The sequence below is a fragment of the Colius striatus genome, chromosome 11 (assembly GCF_028858725.1).
Source record: "Colius striatus isolate bColStr4 chromosome 11, bColStr4.1.hap1, whole genome shotgun sequence".
NCBI classification, from domain to species: domain Eukaryota; kingdom Metazoa; phylum Chordata; class Aves; order Coliiformes; family Coliidae; genus Colius; species Colius striatus.
The window spans coordinates 28,679,220-28,706,371 of record NC_084769.1 but is presented as its reverse complement, the minus strand read 5'-3'; the positions used below and the strand labels follow the sequence as shown (position 1 = coordinate 28,706,371).

Below are 27,152 nucleotides of genomic sequence, written 5' to 3'. Positions count from 1 at the left end.
GAAGAAGGCAGCTGCTTCTTGAAGTTGAAAAATACGATTATTTAAGGATTGAGCTCTAAATCCTCCAACTCACCCCTGCCCTGGAGGGGATCGGTGAAAAACCTTACACTAAACTCAGTCAAGGTTGGATGAGGTACTGCAAAGACAGCTATACTCAGTGGAAGACAAGAACAGCTTTTAAAATGTGATCAGCTTCACTTGGACTAATCCATTTGCTCATGCACTCGCATTATTGAGTTGATCGTCAGCAGTACCAAATGAAGCTGGCTCCCTCAATAAGAGCTAATAGCAACATACCCTCTTCTCCATTTTCAGGTCCATCGTAAGACTTGTCAATGGCAGCTCGGAAACTCTCATTGCACCCCCGACCACGGACCACATGAGGCCTGGGTCTGTGAAAAGGGAGTTCATTCTTCCTAACTTCAGCCACAGCAGTCTGAAGACTCTCGAGAGAACTGGACTTCTTCAGTCCCAGAGTAGGACCGAAATTTTTGCCAGAAGAGTCTGGAAAACAAATAGTTAAGCTTTTTCACCTAAAACCACACAGAGAAATAAAGCTAGTCAGACAGATATATTTAATTGTGTACTTTATTACTTGGGGCCTTTGAAATAGTCAGCAATCAATGTAATTTGTTCTAAAAATAACATCAAGTTAAACCTAGTTCAGTAGATATCCCCATTCAGACTTGGGAGGAATGGTATGTAATTTACAGACCTGACAACAGGTGGCTCACTCTGTGTACCCTTAAAGCTTGCACCAGTGATAAACAATATGGAGTTGTTTCTTTCCCCTTTGACAGCGATGTCCAACTGGAGACTGCTAACAGTCTCAAGGAGAACATTATCATTAGACTTACAAAACCAAACACTGCTACAAAACAAGAGTTTTGGTTACCAGAGTGAGTCAGGTTGTAGGAATGGTCTCCTGTGAGATGACATTTAGTTTTCTTCAAGCTGTAACTGGTGCTATATCATCAACATACACAGCAGGCTTTTCAAGAAAAAAAGTATCTCCAGTAAAGTACAGCTTAACATGCATTAGTGTTATTTAGTATTAAAATAATGTTAGTAGAATAGGTAAAGAAGAATACATGCATATTAATCAGTTAAGAATTTCACAGTTTAAATTAAAAGCCTTTGTAGCATCTATTTAGTTTGTATATAGCAAAGCAGTAAATGTGACATACACTGAGGAATAGGCTTTGCAATATGCTTTCTGCCCGAGAATACAAATGGTTTTGTTTTCAAGTGATACTAATGTAAACAACCAGAAAGTATAAGATGACCTTCACATACACATCCATATATTGACATGTCTGAAGAGATTCAAGGATCACCGGAAAGACATATGTTAGGTACTATGTGCTGTGGTTTTTAGCAGTCCTAGAGTGCAGGTTATTTCTGAACTAACAGTGATAACTGAATTTTTAAAATGTGAAAGGTACCAAATAGAGATGCATCAGTAGTGTCTACATAAAACAATTTACACTTTTATTACCTGCAGATTGATATGTAGCTGAAAATAAGGTAGACATGGGTGGAAATGTATGTGGTGGTGTGGAGACAAACAATTAACAGCGAAACCTGTTTGCTCAGTCATACAGAGCAACTTTCTTTTGTTTGCCAATTGCCATTCTGGAGACTACCACTATTGCTAAGTTAGTATGTGATAAAATGGAATTAGAGCAATGACTTGCATACAACATAAAGGTGCTTAAAATCACTAAAAACTTGTGCATTAGTTTAGAGGCACTGTTGTACCTATCTCAGGATAAGGAGCAAAAACAAGGGAAGGATAATCACTGTAAAAGACAGCAAAAGTGTCCCTGATCAGCAGAGAAAAAGTTGTTTTTCAGTTGCTTTGTTTTTCAGTTGCTTTGTTTTTCAGTAGCTTTGATGGTTGCTCTCGCTGAAGATGGGGCACAGTGGCAAATCCAGCAGAGTGTGGTTGGGCTGCAGCAGCCCAGGGAAAGCAGAGCTCTCAGACAGGCTGGGTCACAGGCTTGAACTGAGGGCCTCTTGAGTGGAGGTGGGTGAAGACGTACCAGGGGCTACAGGTTCCACCTCCATGGGCAGCAGGCAACCAATGCATTGCCGGCAAAGCTTCCTGGCAGCAGTATCCGCTGGGGAAGGTTTAAGGGCAATTAATTACAAGGACGTAATGTCCACAGTCCCAATGCCAGAAGAGGCCAGTGCAGTGGCTGTGATGGCCAGAGCTCTGTACAGCCCATCAGCTGGTGCCTACGGCTCTGGGAGGTTTTGCAGTCAATGCCGATTTCCATGCTGCCGCAGATACCTCAAATAGCTGTGTCAAAAGCCAGCACAACCATGTTTATTACACATACTACATTTTTTTTCTCCAATACATTCCTTAAACAATTGCATGGGAGACTCAAGAGTTATTGGCAAATTATGTTTCTTTCTGTAAAAATAAGTCTTTATTTTGCTATTTTGTCCTAACATGGAAGTCCCCCCGAGGAACTAATTTTAGTAATAACTAACAATAACTTCCTGGGTTTTGCTATTTTAAAGAAAACAGAGAGACTTTTGTTTAGTATTTTCAGTTTGCTACTAAAAAGTGGAGAAAATAAACTAAATGGAACACCCTTTAGCTACCAAGTAAATTCAGTACATCACTACCTTGGAGAGCTTTTTTTTTTCTCCTAGTGTCCCCAAAAGAAATATAATTGGCTTATGATCACTTCATGAAATAATGTTACATTAAAGGACAGTATAAAATGGTAAACATTAACTGTATTTCCCCCTCACTGGCAAAGAAAGTTAAATTACATCTGTGATCTTCCTGCATTCTACCATTTAAGAGATGTCCTCATTTTTTAAAAACTTACAGAGAAACTTCAGTAGGTAAGCAAGCATTTACTTGCTCCTTGTAGGACTAATTAGTCTGCAACTTCACCAGTAACATCAGAATTTTCTCACTATTACCATAAAAATCCACCCACGAAGAAGGATCTGAACTCAGGTGAAAAATAATTGAATTTTTTCTTATTGATGACAGTAGTAGCAACATAACCTCATTAAGAGGGGGAACATTCAGTCGCAGAGTTCACATCCTTAGACATTCTCACCAGGGTTTTCAGCGAGAATTTAATATTTTTGCAATTCAGCTTTTATTCATTTTTAAAAATTTCATTTTGAGGCTTCAGCAACGATATATTAGTGCACAACTAAAGACGGAGGAGCTGAGTAGCTTCTCTAAGCAGGGAGACCAGTTCCCTTGCTCTCACAGTGAGCATCTATTACTGGATGCTTTACAGAAAAACACACAAGACTCCATAACAAACACATACTAGATCCCAACTACCAAAATTTCCCTCCCCTGCCTTCCCCCCACTCCACAATATCTTTTGCATTTCTGCAGACCTTTAGGATTGCCTTAAGTCTGAAAACATGAATTTTTCTTCTTAGATTAAAAAAACCCAAGAAACCCAACAAATAAACACCAAAACCTCCCCTCTTCTCTTTTACAAGTTATTAAAAGACATTTCTGGGAGTGCAGTGTGTGTATGTCTGTGTACACATCCAGCCATACACAGATTTTGAATGCAAAAATATAATCTGGCAATGAGAATTTTAATTGTTCACTAAGTAAAAATGTTTCTTTTTATGGATTTTTAGTTCTTGAGCTCTCATTTATTGGTTCTTGTACTACAACAGTAAAATGTCAGCTGAAGTAGCCACTTAATTTTTTCATAAGCGGTGAATTATTGCTTCATGCATCTCTACTGAATTTGAGAGAAGAAAAATGATGTCAGTACCTGCCTACAATTGGCTGAAACCAAGTTGCTGGTTCCTAGATGATATCTGTAACTGATCATACTTTAACTAAAAGAATGTGTTATACATACCTTAATTTTCTGCTTAATGCTAACATGACTACCATCGATTTTTCCTCCCTAATGTACTAGTAGAAGTAAACCTGCTTTGTATTCTTTTATCACTATTACTATTATTGGTTTCAGGTATTTTCCAGGCTTCTCTTTTTCCCACATCTGCACATTCTTTTGTTTTTTTTAATAGCCCAGCAGCAGGAATCATTGCAAAAGCAAGATGTCAGTCATGAAAACTGAAGGGAAACAAATGGCACAGTGTTGTGGCCAATGTAAGCCACCCCAAAGGCATATGTAGAGAGTGGAATGAATCAAGAAAGTCATGAATCACTGCCACTCTGAATGAAATACATCCTGAACAGTAAACATTGTATGTATTAATCATTAATTTTACTTTTTTAGATAACAATTATTCTTGAAAACTGAAACTATATGCCTAAAGGATAATATTTAGAGGAACATATTTGTAGACTAATTTACTATTTACATTTTGAAAGACACAGGGATGTAAATATCAGTTGGGAGGGAAAAAAGAAGGGAAAAAGTGTGACTGAGAAACTGGAATAAACACAAAGTTGTAATAGATTATAAATAGTGTATCTCTGTTTAACAAAGTCCTAAACACCCACATTCCTGATTCCTACTGCATTACACATGATGGCGATGCATGTGTCATTAGGAAAGAGAAAACACCTGTGGGTAGTGGCATCTTGGAGACAGCACATGAGTGCTTTAACAGGCAAACAACTGTTTGTTCATGAAACAGGAAGGCTGACTTCTTTCATAGTAAGGCTCAGTGTGAGATACGGCAACAGCTTCTCAGGAAGCACCTACAGGGCAATGTCTGTTCTGCTTTGGACATGGACCTTGGGTAACATTAATGATGCTCAACTTAGACTCACTGAACTCTGGCCTACCTCAACTCTACTGATCTATAGTTATCTCTTCTCTAAAGTTTATGTCTAAAATATCTTTTCATGTGCATATGTTCCCATGATTTTTAAAATATGATCAGTTCACTGATCACATATATGTTTGGGGTTTTTTTACACATATTAATGTATTGAAAACCTTTCATTGCCCCTGCAGAGGTGAGGATGGCAAGCATAGTTTCAGAAACACCCCAACTTTTTTTCCAGGAAGAAAAAAAGCAGGATTTCTGTGGTACGGAATCAAATGGTATAAGGCTGGTAAAATAGGCTCCTCAGCAAAATTTAGGCAAAACATATCCCTATTGTAGAGAACCTTTTGTATGACAATGAACTAAATCTGTTACCCAAGTGAAAGATGTCCAAAGACATAAAAGGTAAGAGAGAGCCAGTAAGACTTGACTGATTTACTCTCTCATTAGCTCCTTTCGGAAATATACTTCTAAATAAATTGGTGTAGAAAGTATATTTAATAAATGTAAAGTAAAAAGATAGAATGTTTATCACTATTACCAATTTCCATCTGCCATAAACATCAGCAAACAGGTAGACAGACACAGTTCTTACCCACAGGGTTGAAATACCATATGGTAACTTAAATTTATGTTCAATTACTTCTGAACTATTTTGTTTAACAGTGTTTCATTTCTTTCTAGTAGGATTCACAGTATGCTCAACTGAAAAGGATTTTTTCCTCTCACTTATTTTTATATTCAGATACTTCCTCAATCACCAATCAATCCAACATAGAGGTGATTTAAGAAGGAATCTGATAAGTGATTACATCATATAGCTTGTGATTTTCAAATGAAGAGCTTTAACAAGATGTTTTTGCAGAATAACCTTAGATTGTACCGTAGACTTTTCTTCAACACTACTTTATACAGGTAACGGAAAAGATTATGGAGGGCTTGATAAAAAGCAAGAGAAAAATCACTATCTTGCACTCACATATTAAAGATAACATGTATCATTTTATTCATTGGATGCCTCAAACCAAGCTTCAAAACAAGAAGCATGAATACTACACACAGGACAACCCCACACCTGAGAGGGAAAAAAACCAAAAAGCTAAGAAAGAGAAATCAAAGCACAGGAGAATTTAACAAGTTCTCTGATAAAAAAGTCTTCAGATTTACAAATATTTCTATATATTTACTACATATAATGATTACAATTTAGCCCATATTTGCACAAACTACAATTTCAACTACAGGCAACAGCAGTTCATAATTTGTAGCCAAGAAGGTACACTGAGCTTTAGTCATCTACAGAGGAAAGAGGCTTTGAATATTCAAGAGGTGAAAATGCAAAGTCATCTTAGAAACACATGCTAATGTAATTTTTTTCTATCTTTTCAATTACAAACAACACTTCAGAAAAATGTGTTAATATTTGAAAAATAATACGTACAGCATTAAATGACTGAAAAATGCTAACACGTTTCACAGTGCAATAATATTAAAGCTAAAAATTAGGAGCAAAAAAAGAAAGATGTTCAGGCAAAAACACTCAGAGAAATACACATACGTTTGCTATATTAGGGTTGAATGTTGGACAAAACGTAGCCCAGTCTGGTTTTGCATAAATGAATGTCTGATGTTATCTGTTGAAATAATTAGTTTTCTTCATTCAGTTGCACAAGTTTAACCTCCCACATAACCTTCCACTTCGCAATATAGCTCTGCATCCAGTAAAATTTTTCCTAGACATTTGAATCCCTGCTCCTCCTGCAGGCTGGTGTTCTCTCTTTAGTTGGTACAAACTGATGCATTTGCTTTCAAACAGGCCTCAGTAAAAATTAATCTACCTGACCTTCTACAAAGCAGGAGCTTTCTCCTCAAAGACATTTACGTATATCAAATTGATTTTTAGATACAGCGGTTACAATCTGCTAGAGGAAAACAGGTACAGGAAAAGCGATACAGACAGGAAAAAGTCTAATTTTTAGAAAATTAGATTCCCCAGTGATTTCAGGTACCTTTTAAGTTGATCAGGCTGGAATTGAAAATGGAAAAACAATTCCAACACCCTGTGATTGCTTTACTTCTACTTTCACACCCACCCTATGATAAGATAAAACATTTCAACAGGGCTTTAAAAGATTGAGAAATGTGACACTTTCTGAGATTGATTGATATAAATTACACTTCTCAAACAAAGCCGGTGTTTTTGTTTCCAGGCCAAACTTTAATATGAAGTGGAAGTCCCTGTATTAATATTTAAACAAAGTCACTTTTAATGATATGAGGCTAACATCTATAGTGTTAACTCTGACCCACGGGACAGAGGAGGAAACTTCTTCAGTAGTAGAACAGAAGCCAGCCAATACTTATAATAAATTCATGATTATCATTTATTTTGTTAAACCTGAAGCCTATTTTGAACTAATCTGATGAATTATTATTCAATCTTAGTCACTGAACCTGAAATAATATTTTTTTAAAAATGACTAATTTAAATCAGAAATAACAAATTAAAAGCATGCAGAAAGTTCACATTAAGCTTTCTAATTTTCTTTGGCAATTCAAAAATTTTGAATTCTTTTCACGTGAATGCAGAAATTAACTCATATCAATCACTTCACAATTATTTTCTCTTCAGGAAGTGGTATGTCATTTTTATGCATCAAGTTTTGGCATGGATACATTTTTACAAACACTAATATAAGCTGCATGTCAAAGACTGCTTTAAGCATCACTCAATGATTAATTTAGGCTATTGCAACAACAAAGAAGGCGATTATTGAAAAAGAAACGCCAAGTCAAGGCAAGAAAGAAAAATACATTTTAATTTCACCAACGTAACTTCCAATTATAAAATTAATTATATAAAGGAAAAGTACATACAGAGTAAGTGCTTATCTGTGAACATTAATCCTTAGGAAATAAAAGCTAGATTTTTAACAAATTAATCTGGAATAAGGATATCTTTTGCTAATAATGATACTACTTTTGTACGCCTGCCCACATTCTGATCAGTGAATCCTACATGCTTGAGATATTTATGAGCTCTCTTTATTGCTAACCCTGCCACCACCAAACTGCCCAACAGCTGCTCTAATTTAAGATGCTCTAAATATTGTTGCCATGGGTGACACATGAACATGGAGTAAGGCAAAGCTCTGCTAATAAAAAGGCTTTCACAGCATCTCAGTCCTTGCTCATAAGTAAAGTTAAAATTTATGGCTTTTAAAATACCCGATCTGAGAGAGGTCAGGTTAAATGGCTGCTAGTAATAAAAGGAATCAATATGCCACAGCATCTGAAGCAGCCAGCAAACTAAATAAACTCTTCATCCAAATCCACTTGGCCTTGAATTAAAAGAACATAAAATACTGTATTTATTTTGTTTGCCCTCCACCAGTCTGTGGTTTGCATCACTACATCCGCTAGAATTCTACACAGAGCAAGCAACAAATATATGTTGGCCAAGCAGCAAATAAACTGTATGTCAAGGCTAGAAGCAATTAACTGGGCATTAACCTTACCAGGGAATCACTTTGGATTAGCCAACTACAAACAAGCAAATACTGCAGTCTGGGAAGATTCTGCAATGTGTATTTACAAAAGCTTCAGAGGACTCAGACTTTCTGTCTCAGGCACAGAGTAAATGAGCCTTTTCCAATAACAACCCTTTTATTCATAAACCCTGAACAAAACCAGAACTACCTTTACCAGTGATCGGTGTGTCCTATTAGTATAAAAATGCAAGACAATTTGTTGTCTATAGCACTTGAAAATAAAGCAGAGCAAAAGAAGTAACAAACTTGTATCTTTTGCTCCTCATCTACATTTAGTTCAGTTTATAGACTGATTTCCAGAAGAAGTTATGAAAAACTATTATCTTCTGTTTTTTTGCATATATTTAAATAGAAAATGCCTAGGTTAACTTTCAGTTTAAGAAATTAATGCACATTTTGCTTGGCACCACCAGCAGATAACTTGTAAAAAAAGGTACATATACATCTGTAACCAAACCACCTACAAACACACAAACAGAGGAGCCACTTGCAAAGGCATGCATATTTTTGAAATTGCTTTGTTTGTGACTTTAATACTATTTGTCTTGAAATGGTTTTGAAAAATTGATGTCAAAATCCAACTCTTGAATGAGAATATGGATAATTTGTTAAACCTACTATTAACTAAGAGAAATGGTTATCTGGCACAGCTCTGACTCAAAATTCCTAAAGGATTTGGAAGGATTATGTAGGTTTTCAGGAAAAGTACTCTGCAAAAGTTCCTTTTTATTTCCTAGTAAGATTTCTAAGATCATTTGAATGCTTAAAAATCTCATATCAGTATTTTATTGTAGATTCTTTACAGTTGAATCTACTTTAGGTGGTCCTGCTCTGGCAGGGGAGTTAGATTAGATGATCTTTCGAGGTCCCTTTCAACCCTAAGATTCTGTGATATTAGGTCTTTAATCCAGCTTTATTTCACGTTTCAAGTTTTTTTTGTTATCTTCCTCTCTACTGAAACTTCTTTGATTGCTCTCATTCCAGAGAGAATGTTAGAAAAACAAAAAACCCCAAAGAATATGCCTCTCTTGCCATATCTGACTGACTGAGAAAAGTACATTCTTCCAGATGGGTAACACTTTTTTTTTTAAAGTCTGTTCACCAATAACTTAAAAAAGACTGGAAAGAAATCTTTCAACTTTGCATGCAAGTAAGCTGTAATCTCAAGCCTTTTATTACAGCTTTTAGATAAGGAAAGTTTCATTCATCATGTCTAGGTTATTTCCTCTAACGTTAGTTGGATCTGGGTAAACTTGGCCATAAACTTGCGCCTAAAGCACATGAACAGAAATACGTATGCACTGACATAGGTAAGTGAGCATACAATGATATTCCATGTGCACATTTTCAGCAATTACAATGATTCCATCTACATCAGAAGACACCTCATCCTGTATGTTTAAATAAGTTCAAAAGCTTAATAAGAAACTCAAGAAGGCAGAGGGTCACGTGAGCAGAGAATATAAGTAAAATCAAGACTTTAGTATTGAGAACAATTTTTGTAGGTCTTAAACATAGGTCTTAAAAGTATTTTCGAGGCCTTCTTCCACAAAACCAAATCCTTATAAAAATCACATGGAACAAATGCCAAAGAATCTTCCTTCTATATAGCTGCAGCCAAGGATTTTGCTAAACTGTTCTATAGTGTGCAAAGACACAGACTCACAGTCAATGACATCTGGCTATCTTCTGGGGGTTTAACAGACATGATTTACAACTGGATTACAATCCCAGCCTTGCTTAAAAATAAAGTTAAAATACCACTTTAGTCACACTGGTTAACTCAGAGACCCAGCCTCAATGATTTACTGCTTTACACTTTACATTTGTTTGGGCATGTATAGTAAAATCCTTCCTTAGGAGGCCTGAAGCTCCCTTGCTAGATAAGTCATGATGTATCATTTTAATGAAAAGGTTCTTTTTAAAAAGAAGCCAGCAAGGATGTGAATGAGAGATAAAAGAAAGCTGGTTTTACAAGTCTGTATTTTTAGAGAACATGTTACATTCTTAGATATATTTAGAAAACATCCACCTAGCCCTTAATAGCCACAATAGAAAAGGGAATCTCCACAGATTTCCAGGCTTTTTCCCTCTGCAGCAATTTTTAGTACCCTAAAGATTCTACTTTATTAATTACCAAGTTACATGCTTAGAATCTTTTCAATATGCAGTTTTGTATTGCTGCAATATGTTTAAGTGGCAAATTAGAAAAGCTAATGGAATTGCTGCATGGAACAACTTAGAATACGATTTAAGTGCAGTAGCAAATGGATTCAAACTTTTCTTGAGATTTTCTTACACATTTTTCTTGCCTCTGTACAAAATGGCTTCACCTTGCTCCCTTTCACTTTCCTAAGAAATAGAAAGTAGATAAAAAAAAGTTCCCAAACACAATGCAGTACTAGACTGCAGAAATAGAGGGTCAAAAGAAAAGAAAGCATCATTCCAGTTCTTCTTGGTGACATCCCTTATTAACCAATAGGGACATTTCTGGAGAAGTTAGTTACAGCACTATTCTAAATTATGACCAGAAATTCCAAACTTCTCCAGGTTTAACAGGGCGATAAGTAGCAGCCACAATGATACTGCAACCAAGATAATCTGATATAGGTTAAGCACAATCAAATGACATTTTAATACAGTCTAGTCCAAGATGGTTTATCTTAGAAAAAAATAAAGGTTTCCTCTAAGCTGCGACTCAGTATTATTGAAGAAAACATGAGTCTGCTCAGTGACTCCATACACTCTTGAAGCATGAACCAATCTAGCCACAAGTATATCAGGATACACTTGGTTAATTAGACTTTTAATCAACCATCTCAGAAAACTGATACAGTACCATGGATCAGGTGCAAAGCTCAGTCACTAATTTGATCTAGTTCAGCTACTCGGTGGTTAGATTCTTGGACAAAATTTCAAAATCTGATATGATAAAGACAACTGTTTACAGAAACTGGCAGTTATTTTAAATATACAGCAATCCAACCAAAATACATTAGTACAATGAAATGCCCTAAATTAATACTGCACCGCAATCTTTGCCTAGAATATGGTCCTAAGCAACTGACCGCAACTACAACTTTTAGGAGCCTTGCTCTAAGATCAAAACCTAAGTGTGCTCAATTAACTGGGACTCTAGAACTGCAACAGGCAGGTTAATTTCCAACCTGGTTCAAGTCTGGAGGCCAAATCCTCAGCTGGAGTATATCAACACTTTTCTACCTCTCTCAGCTTATAGCAGTTGAGTACCTGTCTACTGATCTTTGTACTCTACTGGCAACATACTTAGGCATGACATAAACCTGCCTACAGAGTCTGACAATATTAACTCATTTTAACTAAGTTACAGCATGAATGTCAGATGTTAGTAAATTCGGCCCATGGTGGATTCAAAGTAGTGACTGTAGGTTTGAAAAAGCTCTTTATTATTTTAGCAATCTTCAGTTGTCCCCCAGTCCTGCTAAAGGAATAAGAGGAAATTAATGTCTTCATATGCCTTTCAATAGGAACCTGTTTACCGTTTGACAGTTCTGGTTTTATTTAATCAAGGAATCAAAGGTCCAAAAAAAATAAAAGCTTTAGGAGTCTAAACAGCACAAAGATGCACTATCACAGATTATCAGTTTTGAAATATTACCTCAAGCTTTAAGTACACCATCATGTGAACTTCCTGAGGCAGTGGCACCTCTGCTAACTTCAGCTCACAAGAGTGGTTTGTTGCAGTTTTCCCTTGGTTATTTTTATGTGTGTCTGTGGTCACTGAAGTGCAGATGAAAAAAAAAAAAAAATTGGAAGTGACTTATTTATGTTACAGCACATTTTAACTGGGTTATTTTTCTAGTTCGATGGCATTTTAAAAAATAAAGAAATCACTATTGAACTACTATTTACATATTTTTAAAAGAACACTTTCCAAGTAGTATGTTTTGTTTTGTTCTTTTTCTTAAATAATGGTTTCCTCCTCTACTGATATTTTGCTGGTTCTTTAGTCAAGACTGATGGAATTCATCCAAAATATGCTGGATAATGCTAATTTCTGAAATACTAATCTGCAGATTTTGTTTTGCTTGAGAGTTAACTTCAGTATGGCCTGACCTCTAGCCAAAATACCTCTACGGAGATAAAGTAATTATATTAATGTGCAAAGCAGGAGTTATTGTTGATCATCAACCAAGCAGGAAGTAAATCTGTGTACAAAGAAATGCTGTGAGGTATAAAGCACAAATACAGGAAATGTATTTGTGTTAACATTTTTCTGTTATGCTAATCTGTTAGTTAGCAGGTATAAAGTTTTCAAATTCTAATGTGATATTGGAAATGACATATTTCCATGCAATATCCTGAATCGCTTGCAACAATAAATGGCTTCCTCTCCAGTAATCTCATTTTGAATTTTATATTTGTCTTATTTAATACTAAAAGGATGGCATATTGATCTCTCTGCCCTCAAAATCCATATATTGTCCATTAACACACAGTTTACTTAGAATTGAAGGCAAATATATTTGGCTATATATATATATACACAAAATCACACAACAAAAAACCTTCATTCTTCACAGTTGCATCAGTTCTTAGTTGCATTTCTAAATGCTATAGTAATATAAAAATTAAGATACTACTACTTGTATTACTAGCTCTTTGGTAGATTCTTAAAACTAAATAAAGAGTATCACTAGTATTCTTGAAATTATAGTTTTTGCTTCAACTACAATAAAAACTGGTCTTACAAACATTAAGAAAAAATGCACACAAACATTTTGGATAGTTTCAAGAATATAAAGTAGCTCTGGCAATTTTCTCTAGCAATATCAAAACTTCTTATTTTGCTTTTTTACAGTGACCAGCATTGCAGTTTAAATTTTCAAGTTGACCCACTGTATCAGAAAATAGCTTTTGTCCTTATGTGTCCTTCACATAAAAACCTTTGAGCGTCTACATAATGATACTTTTTTGTGAAATATTTTTGCCTTCTCTAGTCTTCTTCTGATTGTGGACAAGCGTTTCCTCTTCATTAAGAGAGAAATTTGGTTACCCTGTGAAATATTTTTTTTTTTCATTTCCTCAAGAATATAATAGAATCATAGAATGGTAGGGGTTGGAAGGGACCTTTAGAGAGCATCTAGTCCAATCCCCCTGCAGAAGCAGGTTCAGCTAGATAAGGTCACATAGGAACATGTCCAGGCGGGTCCTGAAGATCTCCAAGGAAGGAGACTCCACACCCTCCCTGGGCAGCCTGTGCCAGGGCTCCATCAGCCTGACAGTAAAATAGTTTTTTCTTGTATTTAAATGGAACTTTTTGTGTTCCAGCTTCATCCCATTACCCCTTGTCCTGTTTCTAGATACCATTGAAAAAAGAGATGCCCCAACTTACTGACACTCATCATTTAGATATTTGTAAATGTTAATACGATCCCCCCTCAGTCTCCTCTTTTCTAGACTAAATAATCCCAGTTCCTGCAGCTTTTCCTCATATGAAAGATGCTCCAGTTCCCTGATCATCTTGGTGGTACTGCGTTAGACTCTCTCCAGAAGAATAGAGGGGGAGAAGAATCTCCCTTGACCTGCTGGCCACACTCTTCTTGATACATCCCAGGATGCCATTGGACTTCTTGGCCACAAGGGTACATGGCTGGCTCATGTTTAGTTTATTATCAATCAGGACTCCCAGGTCTCTCTGCAGAGCTGCTCTCCAGCAGGTCAACCTCCAGCCTGTACTGGTGCAGGGAGTTGTTCCTTCCCAGATGCAGGACTCTGTATCTGTCCTTGTTGAACCTCATGAGGTTTCTCCAGTCCTCTGGTACCTCACCTGTCCTCCATGATTGTTCAAAAATGATGGAGAGAGGCTTAGCAATCACATCAGCCAGCTATCTCAACATTCTAGGATGCATCCCATCAGGACCCATTGACTTATGACCCTTAAGCTTGGGCAACAAGTCTTTAACCTCTTCCTCTTCCACCCAGGGCAAGTCCTCTGCTGTCCTGAGCATCCTGTTATCCTTGCCAGACTGGGCTTCCTGAGCGTCGGCCTTGGCCGTAAAGACTGAAGCAAAGAAGGCATTCAGTACTTCGGCCTTCTCTGCATCCTCAGTCACCAGGGCACCCTCAGTGTTTAGCAGCGGGCCCACATTCCCCCTTGCCATCCTTCTGCTGCTGATGTACTTGAAAAATGCCTTATTACTGTCCTTAACTTACCCAGCTAAATTTTATTGTAGAAGGGCTCTAGCCTTCCTAGTTGCACCCCTGCATGCCCTGGCAATGTTCCTATACTCTGCTCAAGAAGTCAGCCCCTGTTTCCACTTCTCATAGATGGCTGCTTTCTGCCTGAGTTGTCCCAGCAGATCCTTGTTCATTCATGGAGGCCTCCTACATCCTTTTCCTTTTCTTGCATGTCGGGATACATTGATCCTGGGCTTGGAGGAAGTGGTGCTTGAAGACTGACCAGCAATTGATAACGCAAAAGTAGTTTTGTGTAGACTTATGGCAACTAATTACTAGAAAATTTATATCATTCAAAAAACTTAATGTATATTATCACACAGTTAATCACAGCTGCTTGGCAGCTTCTTCCCTCAAACTTCAATGAGTATATCAATCCTCATATTGAATAGTGATACATATTAAAAAATTTACTTCAGAGCAGAAAACTAAAAATCATATTTTGAAACACAAGTTAAAGTTATTACATTAAAAAGTGTAATGGTTCCTCTAGATATGCTTAATTGGTCCCCGAGAAAAAACAGTCCCATAGGAAGATGTGGGAAGCTACTAGTTGAGTCCAAATCTTGCTGTAAGAGAAAAAATAAGTAACAAGTAATCAATCATAACTTTTCTTCACAGCAACAACCCTGATAAACATTTATGTGAGGATCTTTTTTTGTTGTGGATACTAAGGGCTGATGTGTGTTCAAAGGGAAGCAAGAAAACTCAAAAGAAGCAAAATCTATTGAAGATTAGCAGATAAACAGAAACTGTGTTTGCCTTCAGTCTCTAAGTCCTTGAAGCCAAGGTGAGCTATTGGAAAAATAAGATATAAACTTGTAATATCTTTTTATCTCTTGCAAAGATCAGCATTTGGTGGTATTGGAAAGAGGCCATGGGCTATAGACTTTTTGTCTGATCCAGTATGACCACTGTTATCTTCTTGGGATGTGTTACAGACAAATGGTATCCAGAAAAAAACAACAAAAAAACAAACAAAAGATGACACTGCTTTCTGTTCCTGTCAGTTCTTCAATACTTGCATTATGAAGGCACGCTGAACCAAGCATGGGCTAAAATCTCACTGCACTTGGTGTTATACCAACTCAAAACAGAGTAACAGTTGGTACCTGTAATAATCTTTGATCAAGCCTACCCGCATTTCTGCAATACTGGCTCTCTTGAGTGGTATGACTATTGATCTCTGTTTCCACAGTGATTTACTTATGATTTGTCAACATTTTGTAAAGTACAGTTCATCTCCTGCAACATTACCTTGCTGTTCCTATCCCTTGGATGTTTTCTGTTTTAAACAGAAAAATCAGATGCTTTGGCACTATATTAATTTAGTCAGTTTTCACATTCAGATTGAATCTGAATTGTTAAGATAAGTACAGTATTTCAAATGGATGTTGCAAGCATCAGTCCATAACAGAGCCATTAAGAAGTTGCTTTCTCTCCTTGTAAAGATGATAGTGGTTCCCTTCTTCTGAATAGCAATATAGAAGAGCTAAGCACAGAATTTCCTGATGTTCTCTTAAACTGTTTATGCTATTAGTCTATTTCAAGTCAATTATGACAGAATAGTGCCTTCTTGCTTAGATGCTGTTCACAGAATGGGTCAATTTTTCACAAAATCATATTTAAAAAAAAAACCAAAACACAACAACCCTTAAGCCTGTTTTAGCACAGAAACCCTCTCATTTGGAGTTGGTATTTTGTACCAGCTTCAGTACAGTCTTACTGCTGTCATTCTTCAGTGTCTGTAACCTTAACACTTAGAAAAGACTTAAATGAGAGTCCTGTATGCTAAAGCACATTAAAAACATTCCATTAATTTGAGTAAGAACTGATATTTATATTGCCTTATATTATATGACTGTTAAATTTTAATCACCGGGTCTCATTAAGCAATTAAACTGCTTAACTGAAAACTACAGGCAACTGATTTATATGAAGGTAGTAAGAAATTCTATTTGAAGTTTAAGAACAATTCCTTATCAAAGATAACAAACACATGGAAGCTCAAATTGCAAAAGCATATTTCAGCATTAGTTTTTCAAGTACTGTTGGCGGTTTTGTTTATTGATCCTATTTACTTGAGCAGTCATTCCCGATTTCCATTTTCTAAAAATCACTAACAAAATGGGCACTCTGTTCTGCTAATGCAAATTACAGTGTAGGTGAAGACCCTCCTACACTGGAAGAGTAACTTATAACTAAACTGAGAGAAGAATTATTGCCTCTGCTTTTTAAGCTAGAAAAACTTCCTTAGAAATATCTGGTTCTTTCAGTTTGGATCATAAAGTATTTGCTGTAACAAGTTGGGAGGAAAGACGTGGAGTTTTTAATACCAAGTCATGTAGGTCTGAAAGGAATTATTGTTGCAGAAACATTTATTTATGAAGGTTTGAGGAACACTGAAATAAGCAGAACTACCTGCAAGGTAAGTAACTGCTCAAACAAGGGCAGGGCTCGCTCTACATTTGATCATTTTACTATTTCTTTTACTTCAGAGAGCAGAAGATTCTTAAACCTCCAATTGAAAGTAAGTACTAAACATATAAAAGTGTGTCAGAACCCAAGACTCCTCTAAAAAAATAACCCAAACAACAAAAGAACAACCACCTCCAAAAAATAGAAAGGTTTATGCTGATCTGCATATATGGTGCTATGAACTTGGTGTTTTTCTCAAACAGAAGTGAGCATGTTATTTTGGCTTGAAGCAATCAACTACATCTCTTGTCACTAATAACATCACTACCTACACATACCTTCTCTGTTGTTTCAGTGTATTCCAGGGTGAAGGAGCAGTATAAAATACAGGTAAGAGAATCAAAGATACATACCACCGTGCTGACTGGTGAGTGCTAAGGTCAGAATTAAACAATTACCTATGGGCTCTTCTATGAAGGGAAGAAGAAGGGTAGAAAACAAAAAAGGTAAACTAGGCAAGCAAAGAATCATAGAAGAGTCTGTATAGGGATCAGGTTTCATAAAATATTAAGTACTTGCTCTTGGAAAATTAATGCTTTAAGATTTCAACTTCATTCTTTTGCCCTGTAACTCATGACCCTCTATTTTATTTACAATAGCTATGATATTTAATATTTTTGTGCTATCATTCTACAGCATTCCAAATTCAGAGGTTTAAATCCAGAACTAGTTACTTGAAGACAAAGCATTTTTTTAAAAAAAATCTGTTTTAAAGCATATGTGGTTTATAGACTACAGCAGCATCTTTCTACATAGTTTGCTATTTTAATAAGAAAACTTCTAATAAGAATTCTTTCCAGTGCAGGGCCACAAGATGATCAGGGGTGTGGAACATCTTTCATACTAGGAAAGGCTGCGGGACCTGGGGCTGTTTAGTCTGAAGAAGAGGAGATTGAGGGGTGATCATATTAACATTTATAAATATCTAAAGGGTGGGTGTCAGGAGGATGGGACGCCCCTTTTATCTATAGCAGCTAGTAACAGGACAAGGGGTAATGGGATGAAGCTGGAACACAAAAAGTTCCATGTAAGCATAAGAAAATCTATTTCACTGTGAGGGTGATGGAGCAGTGGCACAGGCTGCCCTTCCTTGGAGGTCTTCAAGACCGGCCTGGACATGTTCCTATGAGACCTGACCTAGGTTGTCCTGCTTCTGAAGGGGGGCTGGACTAGATGATCTATAAAGGTCCCTTCCATCCCCTACCATTCATTCTATGATTCTATGAAAACGTTTTTACTTGTTTACACATACAGTAATATTGTATCTACTACATACTAAATAAAATGCATTATTTGTTTGCATTTTCCTGTCTGATTTTCTGAAAAGGCTCACGAAATTTTAATAGGAATGGTTAAAGCAACAGAATATGTATTAAAATTATATACAAAAAATGACCTTTAAAGGGTTCTATTAACACTGCAAAGTAACATAGCACCTAGGCCTCAAAAATGCCACAGCAAAGGTGTCCATTGTTAACTTCTATCTCTTTATGCATTTATTATAATAGACTTTCACTTTATGTTCCAAATACATTATGACACTTTTATTTACAAAACTCCAGCATCCTTCTTTCAGGAAATATCTAAAAATATTTTCTTCCACGTGTACAACAATTACCCACCTTTTTACCCAACACACATTTCAATACCTGTTCTGACATCAGCATTAAACAGTCCTTCATGCACCTTTCTCTGAAACACTTTATAAAGTACTAAGTTTTTTTAATAAACATTAATGAGGTCTTTTTAAGCAAAACATGCACTATCTGTGTTTCAGAGACAGGAACAAAACCAGAAAAATGAAGACCAATTCAGATTCCCATCTTAGGATTCTCAAGACCTACTTCCCTTGCCCTCTACTCCCTCTTCCAAGTACTTAACATATAGCATTTCCTCTGCTCACATCACCATTACTGCTTGCTTTGGCTGCAGCCTGAATACATTCAGCACTTGAGCAAATCAGCATACATGCAGGTCAGGCAACAATAAGGTGAAGAACACACTATCTCATTGAGTGCAGTTTAAAAATCCCTCCCCATTCCCAGCAACTCTGAAGTACAGGCACTTCTAGGAAATAGTTCAAGTAACATTCAATGGCTATAGAAAAAAAAAAAAAAGAAGATGCTTCTTTTCCCTGAGATCATCTACACCACTAACATCCTCCTACCAGTATATACCAAATCGCTACACAACTTATAGTTTCAACACTGCGGTGAGGGTTGATCCTTACACAACAGCCTTTGTTACCCTTAAGTATATTCCTCTCGTGCTCTGTGAGTAAAGTCTTTGAGAAGAATTAGGTTTTGCTTATGTAAGTCTCACACCATTGGCATCCACTAAAAGGGTTTCAGGTTGCCTTTGCAGACATCCTTAACAGCTACCACTTCCTTCTTGAGACACCTTGCACCTTCAAACTTATGTTCTTTGAATAGAGTTTGTATATATATACAGTTTCCTAGGTGTTGGGTTTTGGTGGGTTTTTTTAGTTTGTTTGGAGTTTTTTTGTCTTAAAGAAAATCAATGCTGGCTGCTATTTTTATTTCCCATGTGATTTCTGGATATACTGACTGTCCTAGAACTCCCCCTCTCAGCTATGTCATCCTTTTCCACACTGCATGTTCTTACCTAGCCACATGCACAATCTCTCTTATCCCCTCCATCCCCAGCATCCCTTTCCAGCTGCCCAGCTGCTCCCACTAGCTTGCTGTCTTCCCAGATATGTTCTTAGCTTTTCCTCTCCTAAATAAAAACAAATATCAGAGTGGGTTTTTTATCAGTAAAAGAACAACCTCTGTCAAAAAAGCAAATAAAACTCATGCTTCAATTGACACTTGAATGGAAAGTTTTACTTCAAATAGATCCAGTTTCACACAATCTGTAATGGGATGTGTCATGCATGACACTTAACAGGCAATAACACAGTGCATATTACATCCATCCTTTATACACAAAGAGAGAAAAGAAAAAGCAAACCATAAGTAAAGGAGACCAAAGTCTTTCCTGAGACTTAATGATTTACCTTTATTTCCTACAGGACAGCAGTAAAAGAATGATTGTGAGAAATAGTTTTTCTCCTGTATGTTTTCTTTTTCTTTCTTTTTCCACCCCTGAATATTTGCTCTTTTAATATAAACTCAGCTATTTCAGTAATAAGCAGTGAGTTTTCATGCAACAGCTGACAAAATTTAGTCCTAATGTAAAGCTCATTCTTTTTTTGTACCTTTGAATTTAAAACTAATGTACTAGGTTTTTTTAGAAAAGAATTAAACTCTAGAAGCTTTGATCAAACAGTTTTATCGTTTTCAGAATTAAGCATCTGAGCAGATTATAAAGCAATAAAAAAGAAGTATCTGAATAATTACACTATATTTGATTTCTCTTTTATAACATCTCTGTCAACTGCAGTTTTACAACTGGCAACCAAAAAAAAACCTAACCCCTTGTTTGAATAAAGGAATTCAAGGCAACTGTAGATAGCAGCAAAAATTGTAATTTCATGAAAACTCCAAACAAATCAATGCCAGATCCTCTTCCTGGTCCTATTGCAGAGAGAGGCTTCAAACTGCCACAGCAATTTAACAGAGGTTTTTGTTTGCAACCTTTGTAAATGCAATCACCCTTCAGCAACCAACACAAACTTCTAGTGCCAAGTTCTAGCTCTATTCTTTGTATCTCCATTTGCCAGGTCCTGACCGTAGCACCAGAAGGGAACTGCTCCCTACTTAAGCTTTCAGTGCAGTATAGTCAGGGTCTTGTTGCTATATGGGACTAAGGAAACTATAACACTGAAATCAAGCAAATTGTAGAATTAGGGTCTGCTTTTCTCCAATGAATTTCCTGCTTTGCTCCAAGACGACTATTCACACTAGATAGAATGGCTTCTTCCTACTCCCTCAGTCTGTGGACTTAGTAAGCAAGCAACAATAGAACTGAAAAAACAACCAACCCCATGCTGTGCAAGCAACTGTCCCCAAGGACCTGACTATACCTTGCACGGAGAATCGTAAGTAGAACAGTAAGCAAAGGCTTAGCATGAATTAGTACCAGAATGGCCAAAAGAACACAATGAAATAAAGATTATCTAGATATAACTGCAGTAAGTCTGCTAATATCCTTTAAATCTTGAGGTGAAGCTTTCAGGTCAGAGATTTCCTCCCCTCCTAGATGGATATTCAATCGAAAAAGGTTTCCTTTTGATATAAGGAGAGAAGGATTACAGTTTTTTCACAACAGAAGAACTTAAAGGACAGGAATCAGATATAAAATACCTTCAGTGTAGCTTTCAGACTACTTGGAGTGGAGAGGGTGGAAACCAGGATTTAAGTTTCTTTTAACAAAAAAACCCTAACTAAACAAATAAGCTTGGTCTCATGTCAATAGGGATTTCTTGTGCACTCACAGGTTTATTACACTTGCTAGGTGCAGAAGAAAATTAAATTATTGAAAATGACATTACCCATGCAAGCCTAATTTTAGGACAATGAGAAATTTCACCTATCAAGACATTGGGCAGAATAAAGGGTAAACACTAGATAAGCTCATATGTCTGGAAAGCAGAGTGTGATGCCATTGCCTGAGGTAGGAGGAAAGCACTTCCTAGTAGTTGATAGTAACTCACAGCTCATCTATGAAATGCTTTCCATTTGGGTTGCCACTGCAATGTACAAAAAAACTCTCCTACTCTGCACTCAGGTCAGAAAAAAGCATTTCACTAGGACACTTAATTAGACATGATATTGTGGTTACTTTTAGAGAGTTGTATTGGTTAAGTGCTAAATAGCATTGCTGTATTGAAAGATCTGCTAAAAATAATACTGTTTCAGAAGATGTACAAATAGCAATGTAATTCTATTCTTTCAAGCTAATTTCTGAGCCATATTGCTCTGCACAGCTTTTATTACACAAAAATGTGTATTAATAAATAGCACAGCAACACATTTTATGTAATGAAATCTTACTTCAAATGGAAGGAAAACACTGTACAAGATACTATTCCAGAAGTGAGCAGGACTAGAAATATCAATTACTGGTAGCTACCTTTAAAATCCTTCTTAGTGACATGGCAACATGATGGGACTTCAAAAAATGAAGGATAAGAATCATTCAAAGTGGAAAATTATAAATGCTTCCCCATGTGTACTCAAGCCTCAGAATGTAATGTAACTGGCAAATACATGGTATTAAATTTTTACATCTCCAATGAAACTTGAAACTGAAATCAAATAAACAAAAACCCAAACAAGAGCACAACAGTTAAATCATCTTTAGGGTTATAACATTTCTAACTTTCAGTTAACAACCAAAAGTGTTCCCTGCTTCAGCCAGGAGCTTATTTAGTTCAGTGCTTTTCTTTCTACATCTCATACTTCATACTCCAAAATGTAAGTTAGAGGGTCAGATGCATTATCTGGGAAGTTTTCCAAATTCATTAACTCCTTGGCACCAATGACTTCAGGATAGCCACCACCAGCATTGAATATCATGCCCAGAAAAAACTCATCTCTTGGAGGGAAATGAGGCACTCGGCAGTGGCTGTTGGTCTCTTTGGTCACAACAAGCAACTAAAAGAACCGCAGCAGCTGCCAACACTGTTCACAGACAAATTTCAGTACCTAGTACTCTGAAGGTCTTTCCTGAACATCTGCAGACCTTTCCCTACAAAGTTGGAAAAACAGGTAGATGCTGCTTGACAGAATGTGAAACTAGTAGTCAGAGAAAATACTGGCAGGAAGGCTGTGTGACTCCAGTTCTAACTGCAGAGGGTGGCAAATGTTACCCAGAGGCATTAGAATGACACCAGCACTTCTTCCTCAATTACAAAAGACGCAGTCTGAGGCGACTCATTTTGCTTTTTGAAATGGATACATGCTAGCTGTGACCAGCTGAAGGGCTGATGACTGAAGGGCCCTAGAAATGGAGGAGACGTGATGGATTTACTTGCCATTTTCAGCTTTCTTCTTAGGGCCAAGAGGGGAGATCCATGAAGATACCCAGCTTACTATCAGTCATGCAGGCACTTTCCGTGAGCCATCTGTTCTGACATCATCACTAGAGAAGCTCTTGGATTTAATGTATAGCAAGAAGTCCTCAGGATTTTAAACATTAAACTTGTTTTGCTGGCTGCTGTGCCTTACTTTGAATCTCCACAGTTTCAAGAAAAAGCTCATCAAATTCTTTACATTCTTCCAAATCCAAACTCATTGTTTCTCATTCTCTGATTAGGATCAATACCAGCTTTCTTCTTCTTTTTTTTTTGCCATCTACAATGACTTCAAATTTAGAAATGAGTTGTACTGGGCACAATGATACTCCAGAGACACCAAGATCTTAAGTCCTAATAGCCACTTCTGCAGAACTGCAGTATCTATTATCCTGTGTAAAATTCTGTGCTAACAGAGTTATACTGCTTTTGCTTCAGAAGAAAATTTTATTTCTGCCTGTCCTCATATAAACACATCCACTGTATTTATAAGCTCTCCTACTGTCATGCAGGGAATGCAGTAGGAAGCTACAACCCAAGGCAGAAACTTTAAGCAAAAACATAAAATGGTCCAGGCTCAGCACAATCACAGGGAAAAGTATCAACCAGGTCTCAGGACGAGAATGCATGCCCCAAACAGCTTACAACTGATAACTCATGCCAGCATCACACCATTTTCAGCGCCCAACAAATACAGACTTCTACAGGCACACCTCCCCTTCAGTCCACTGCAAGCTGACACAATGTATTTACCACAGAAAGAAGAACACATTGAAAATACTAGCAAGCCTTATGGTAAGTGGGAGCACTCATTACATTACTAAAAGTCTGTACTTTATTTCATTTTATACTGCCTAAACATTCTGAAGTTTTAATGCTCTCTTGACTTGCTTCACTGAATTCTGCAGAGAACAACATTCAGCAATACTGACACAGGGAGAAATAGCAACTATTAAGTGTGAATATCCCCTCCTGCCCCAAGCCTCAGTTAATATAATAATATGCCCAGAATCACTTCAAGAAATAGGGGGGAAAAAAAAGGAGATAGAAAAAATATGAATGTATGAGTATCCTGGCTGCAAAAATTATTGTGTGTTTGATATTTTTGTCTTCCCAGTTAGTTACTTCTCCCACTTCGGTAACATAAAGGAGTCATAGCACTGGGTAACTGCTGAGCATGACATTTCCCAGGTCACATTAAACAAAGTTCCTGCTCTTTTCTCTGCCCCTGGAGTGAAGAATACTCCCCAAGGAAAAGTCTGTTGGTTTGCAATTTCTGGATGCCAACAATTCATACTGGCTGCTGCACAAGTCCCATACTGCTGAGAAATGATGGAAAAGAAGTAAGTTCTTCACCTCTATTGTTTATTTTTGAAGACTTCATTTTGGACATCTGCCAGATCAGGCCACCTCCTCTGAGAAAAGGCCATCATTACTACCACGCAGACTTTCCACTCCAGGTTTACCCACATGTAAAAATGAGGCATTCCTGACACTGAAAGTAACTCTCCATCACCTTCCTCAAGAAACTTAATGTCACAGCTTTGGCATTTCCCTAGCTATGAATTCACAGGAGTGGTCTGTATGGTTCCTATCTGCGGGAACTCTTAAGCTTTACTCCATGGGACTCAAATTGAAGTATCTTTGGTACACTTTTAGGACACAAGCTTCCTTCACAGAGAGGTCCACGTTGTTGAGGACTTTCTGATAGAGATCCATTCACTTTTGTTCTTAAAAAGTGAAAAGGGCTTTGTTGTTGAAGTTAGGGCTGTTTTACTACACTTTTATAGTACAGAATATTCACATTTGCTGGGCAAGACAGAACAAAATAAAAGCCTCTGCTCAACTTATGCTTTTACAGGGTCATTTGTTCTCAGGTTCAGCACCTTCCCGTGATCAGCTGGATTGAAAGAAACCATACTCAGTCCTTGTGGTTCTTAGTGAAAATTGTCCTTTCTGACTGAGCTGCCTGTTCACTCTATCCAGCATTTAGGAAAGGTTCTCGCTGCCTACCAGACTCAGTTGCTTCCAAGGACCTTTCAATCTTCTCTCACTCCTTAGGACAGGACAAGATCCAGACTGTACCAGCCTTAACAAAGCTAAAAGATAGCCATAACCCTTTAACAGCAAATAACATCACACAGTCAAAAATACAGAAACTCAAGTTTCACTGGCCATTAGACAAACCTCTCAGAAACTCACTTCCAGTTTAGTCTTCAGGACAAGAAAGACTCAAACTTGCTTCCCCACTTCTCTTCTTTCAGCACAAAGACATCTCTGAAGATCTGCAAATCTCCTTTTATCCATGCTTTCTACCTCAGACGTGTCTGTCTACTCCCTCCACCCCAGCCAACTTCCTTCAACTCAGGCTGATCTTGGGATCAAAAACTGTCAGTTACAAAACCATCTCTCTCTTGTCCTGAATTTCCTTCTTCTTGATCCCTTGGCTAAACCAGAATACTATTTTTTTTTTTTCCAGAACTACCTTTTCTGCCAGGTTAGCTCTCCACAACAGCTCATAATGGAATTATAAGAATAATAATGTTAGCATGGTGTTGTGGGCTTGTGTGGCCAGGTTTTGGTATCGGGGGAGACAGTGGTGGCTTCTTTAAACAAAGAGCTGCCAGAAGCTTCCCTTGTTTTTGATGGGGCCAGTGCCAGTCAATTCTAAGATGGACACACCACTGACCAAGGCCTGGCCAATTAGTGACTGAGGTAATGCCTCTGCCAATAACGTATTGGAGAAGGGGAAGAAGTTGCTGCACAGTTGCTAACAGAAGCAGAAGGGAGTGAGAATGTGAGAACAACATCTCCACAGACAGTGGAGAAGGAGGGGAAGGAGCTGCCCTGGCATGGGAAAAGAGATTCCCCTGTGAACTGTGGTGAGGACCATGGTGAGTCAACTGTGCCTCTGCAGCCCATGATGGTCCACAGTGGAGCAGGGATCCACCTGCAGCCCGTGGAGGACCCCACGTAAGAGCGGGTGGATGGCTGAAGGAGGCTGTGTCTCTGTGGAAACCCTGTGCTGAAGGAAGCTCCTGGAAGCACCTGGGAACCTATGAAAAGAGGAGTCCATGCTGGACCAAATTTGCTGTCAGGACTTATGAACCTGTGGGGGGCCCACATTGGAATAGTCTATTCCTGAAGGACTGTTCTCCTGGTGGATGACTCACATCGGAGCAGTGTGTGAGGAACTGCCCCTGTGGGAGGCCCTATGCTGGGACAGTTCATGAAGAACTGTAGCCCATGGGAAGAACCCACATTGGAGAAGTTCATGGAGGACCATCTCCCGTGGGAGGGACTCCACAGTGTAGCAGTGGGAGGTGTGGGGAGGCCTTCCCCAGAGAAGCAGCAGTGACAAAATTAATCTGTAATGAACTGACCATAATCTTCACTCTCCATCCCCCTGTGCTGAGTGGGGGTGTGAGGGAAGGAAGGAGAGTCCTGGGAAGGGGGGGGAAGTGTTTTAAGATATGGTTTTATTTCTCATTTTCCCTTCTCTGTTTTGACTGTTCATTAATAAACCTAACTATTTCTCCCCAGTCTGTTTTGCCCATGATGTTAAGTGCTGAGTGATCCCTCTTGTCCTTATCTTGACTCACAAACCTCTAATTATTTCTCTCTCTCCTGTCCAGTTTAGGAGGGGGAATGACAGAATGACTTGGGGGGCAAAACCACCACACATTGAGAGAAAGTCAGCAGAAATTTGTGTTTAGGCATTTATGAATACAAGTGTATCATGGCATCCTCTTCAGAAGACAAGAAAACATTAAATCAGCTATGCTATCTTATAAAATCTCCATCACAGACCCTTAAATTTGTATCCACACTACAGTTGGCCTATGTTCAGCTCTGCTCTAGATCCTAAGAACACTGAGAGAAACAGATTTCTCCTGCAAATTTCTTATTGTTCTCAGCAGATCAGATCTATTCACTTTAATGACTGTAGTTCTAAGAAAGATCAAGATATCTGCCATATCTTGCTAAAACACGTACTGTCAGTCACAGAACACAAAGAATTCATAAAATCAAAGGGAATAAGTGATTTAAGAGAAGATTCTTGCAATTAAAGGATGAGATAGCAGAGATGTTCTTCTTCAGTATATTGAGGTTTATTGCCATTTTTTATTCCTCACTTCTGCCACTGGGAAAGTAGTTTTATACACAGCAAG

At 37.6% G+C, this 27,152-nt stretch overlaps 1 protein-coding gene across 3 annotated transcripts in view; it reads right to left on the bottom strand.

Annotated features, from left to right (window-relative positions):
- Positions 1 to 27,152, bottom strand: part of PARD3B (par-3 family cell polarity regulator beta) — a 407,820-nt gene that overhangs the window by 140,246 nt on the left and 240,422 nt on the right. For all 3 annotated transcript variants that reach the window (XM_062004452.1, XM_062004454.1, XM_062004453.1), the window contains one exon: positions 298 to 504. In XM_062004452.1, coding sequence (XP_061860436.1) covers positions 298 to 504 — 207 coding nt within the window. The remainder of the gene's footprint in view (positions 1 to 297; positions 505 to 27,152) is intronic.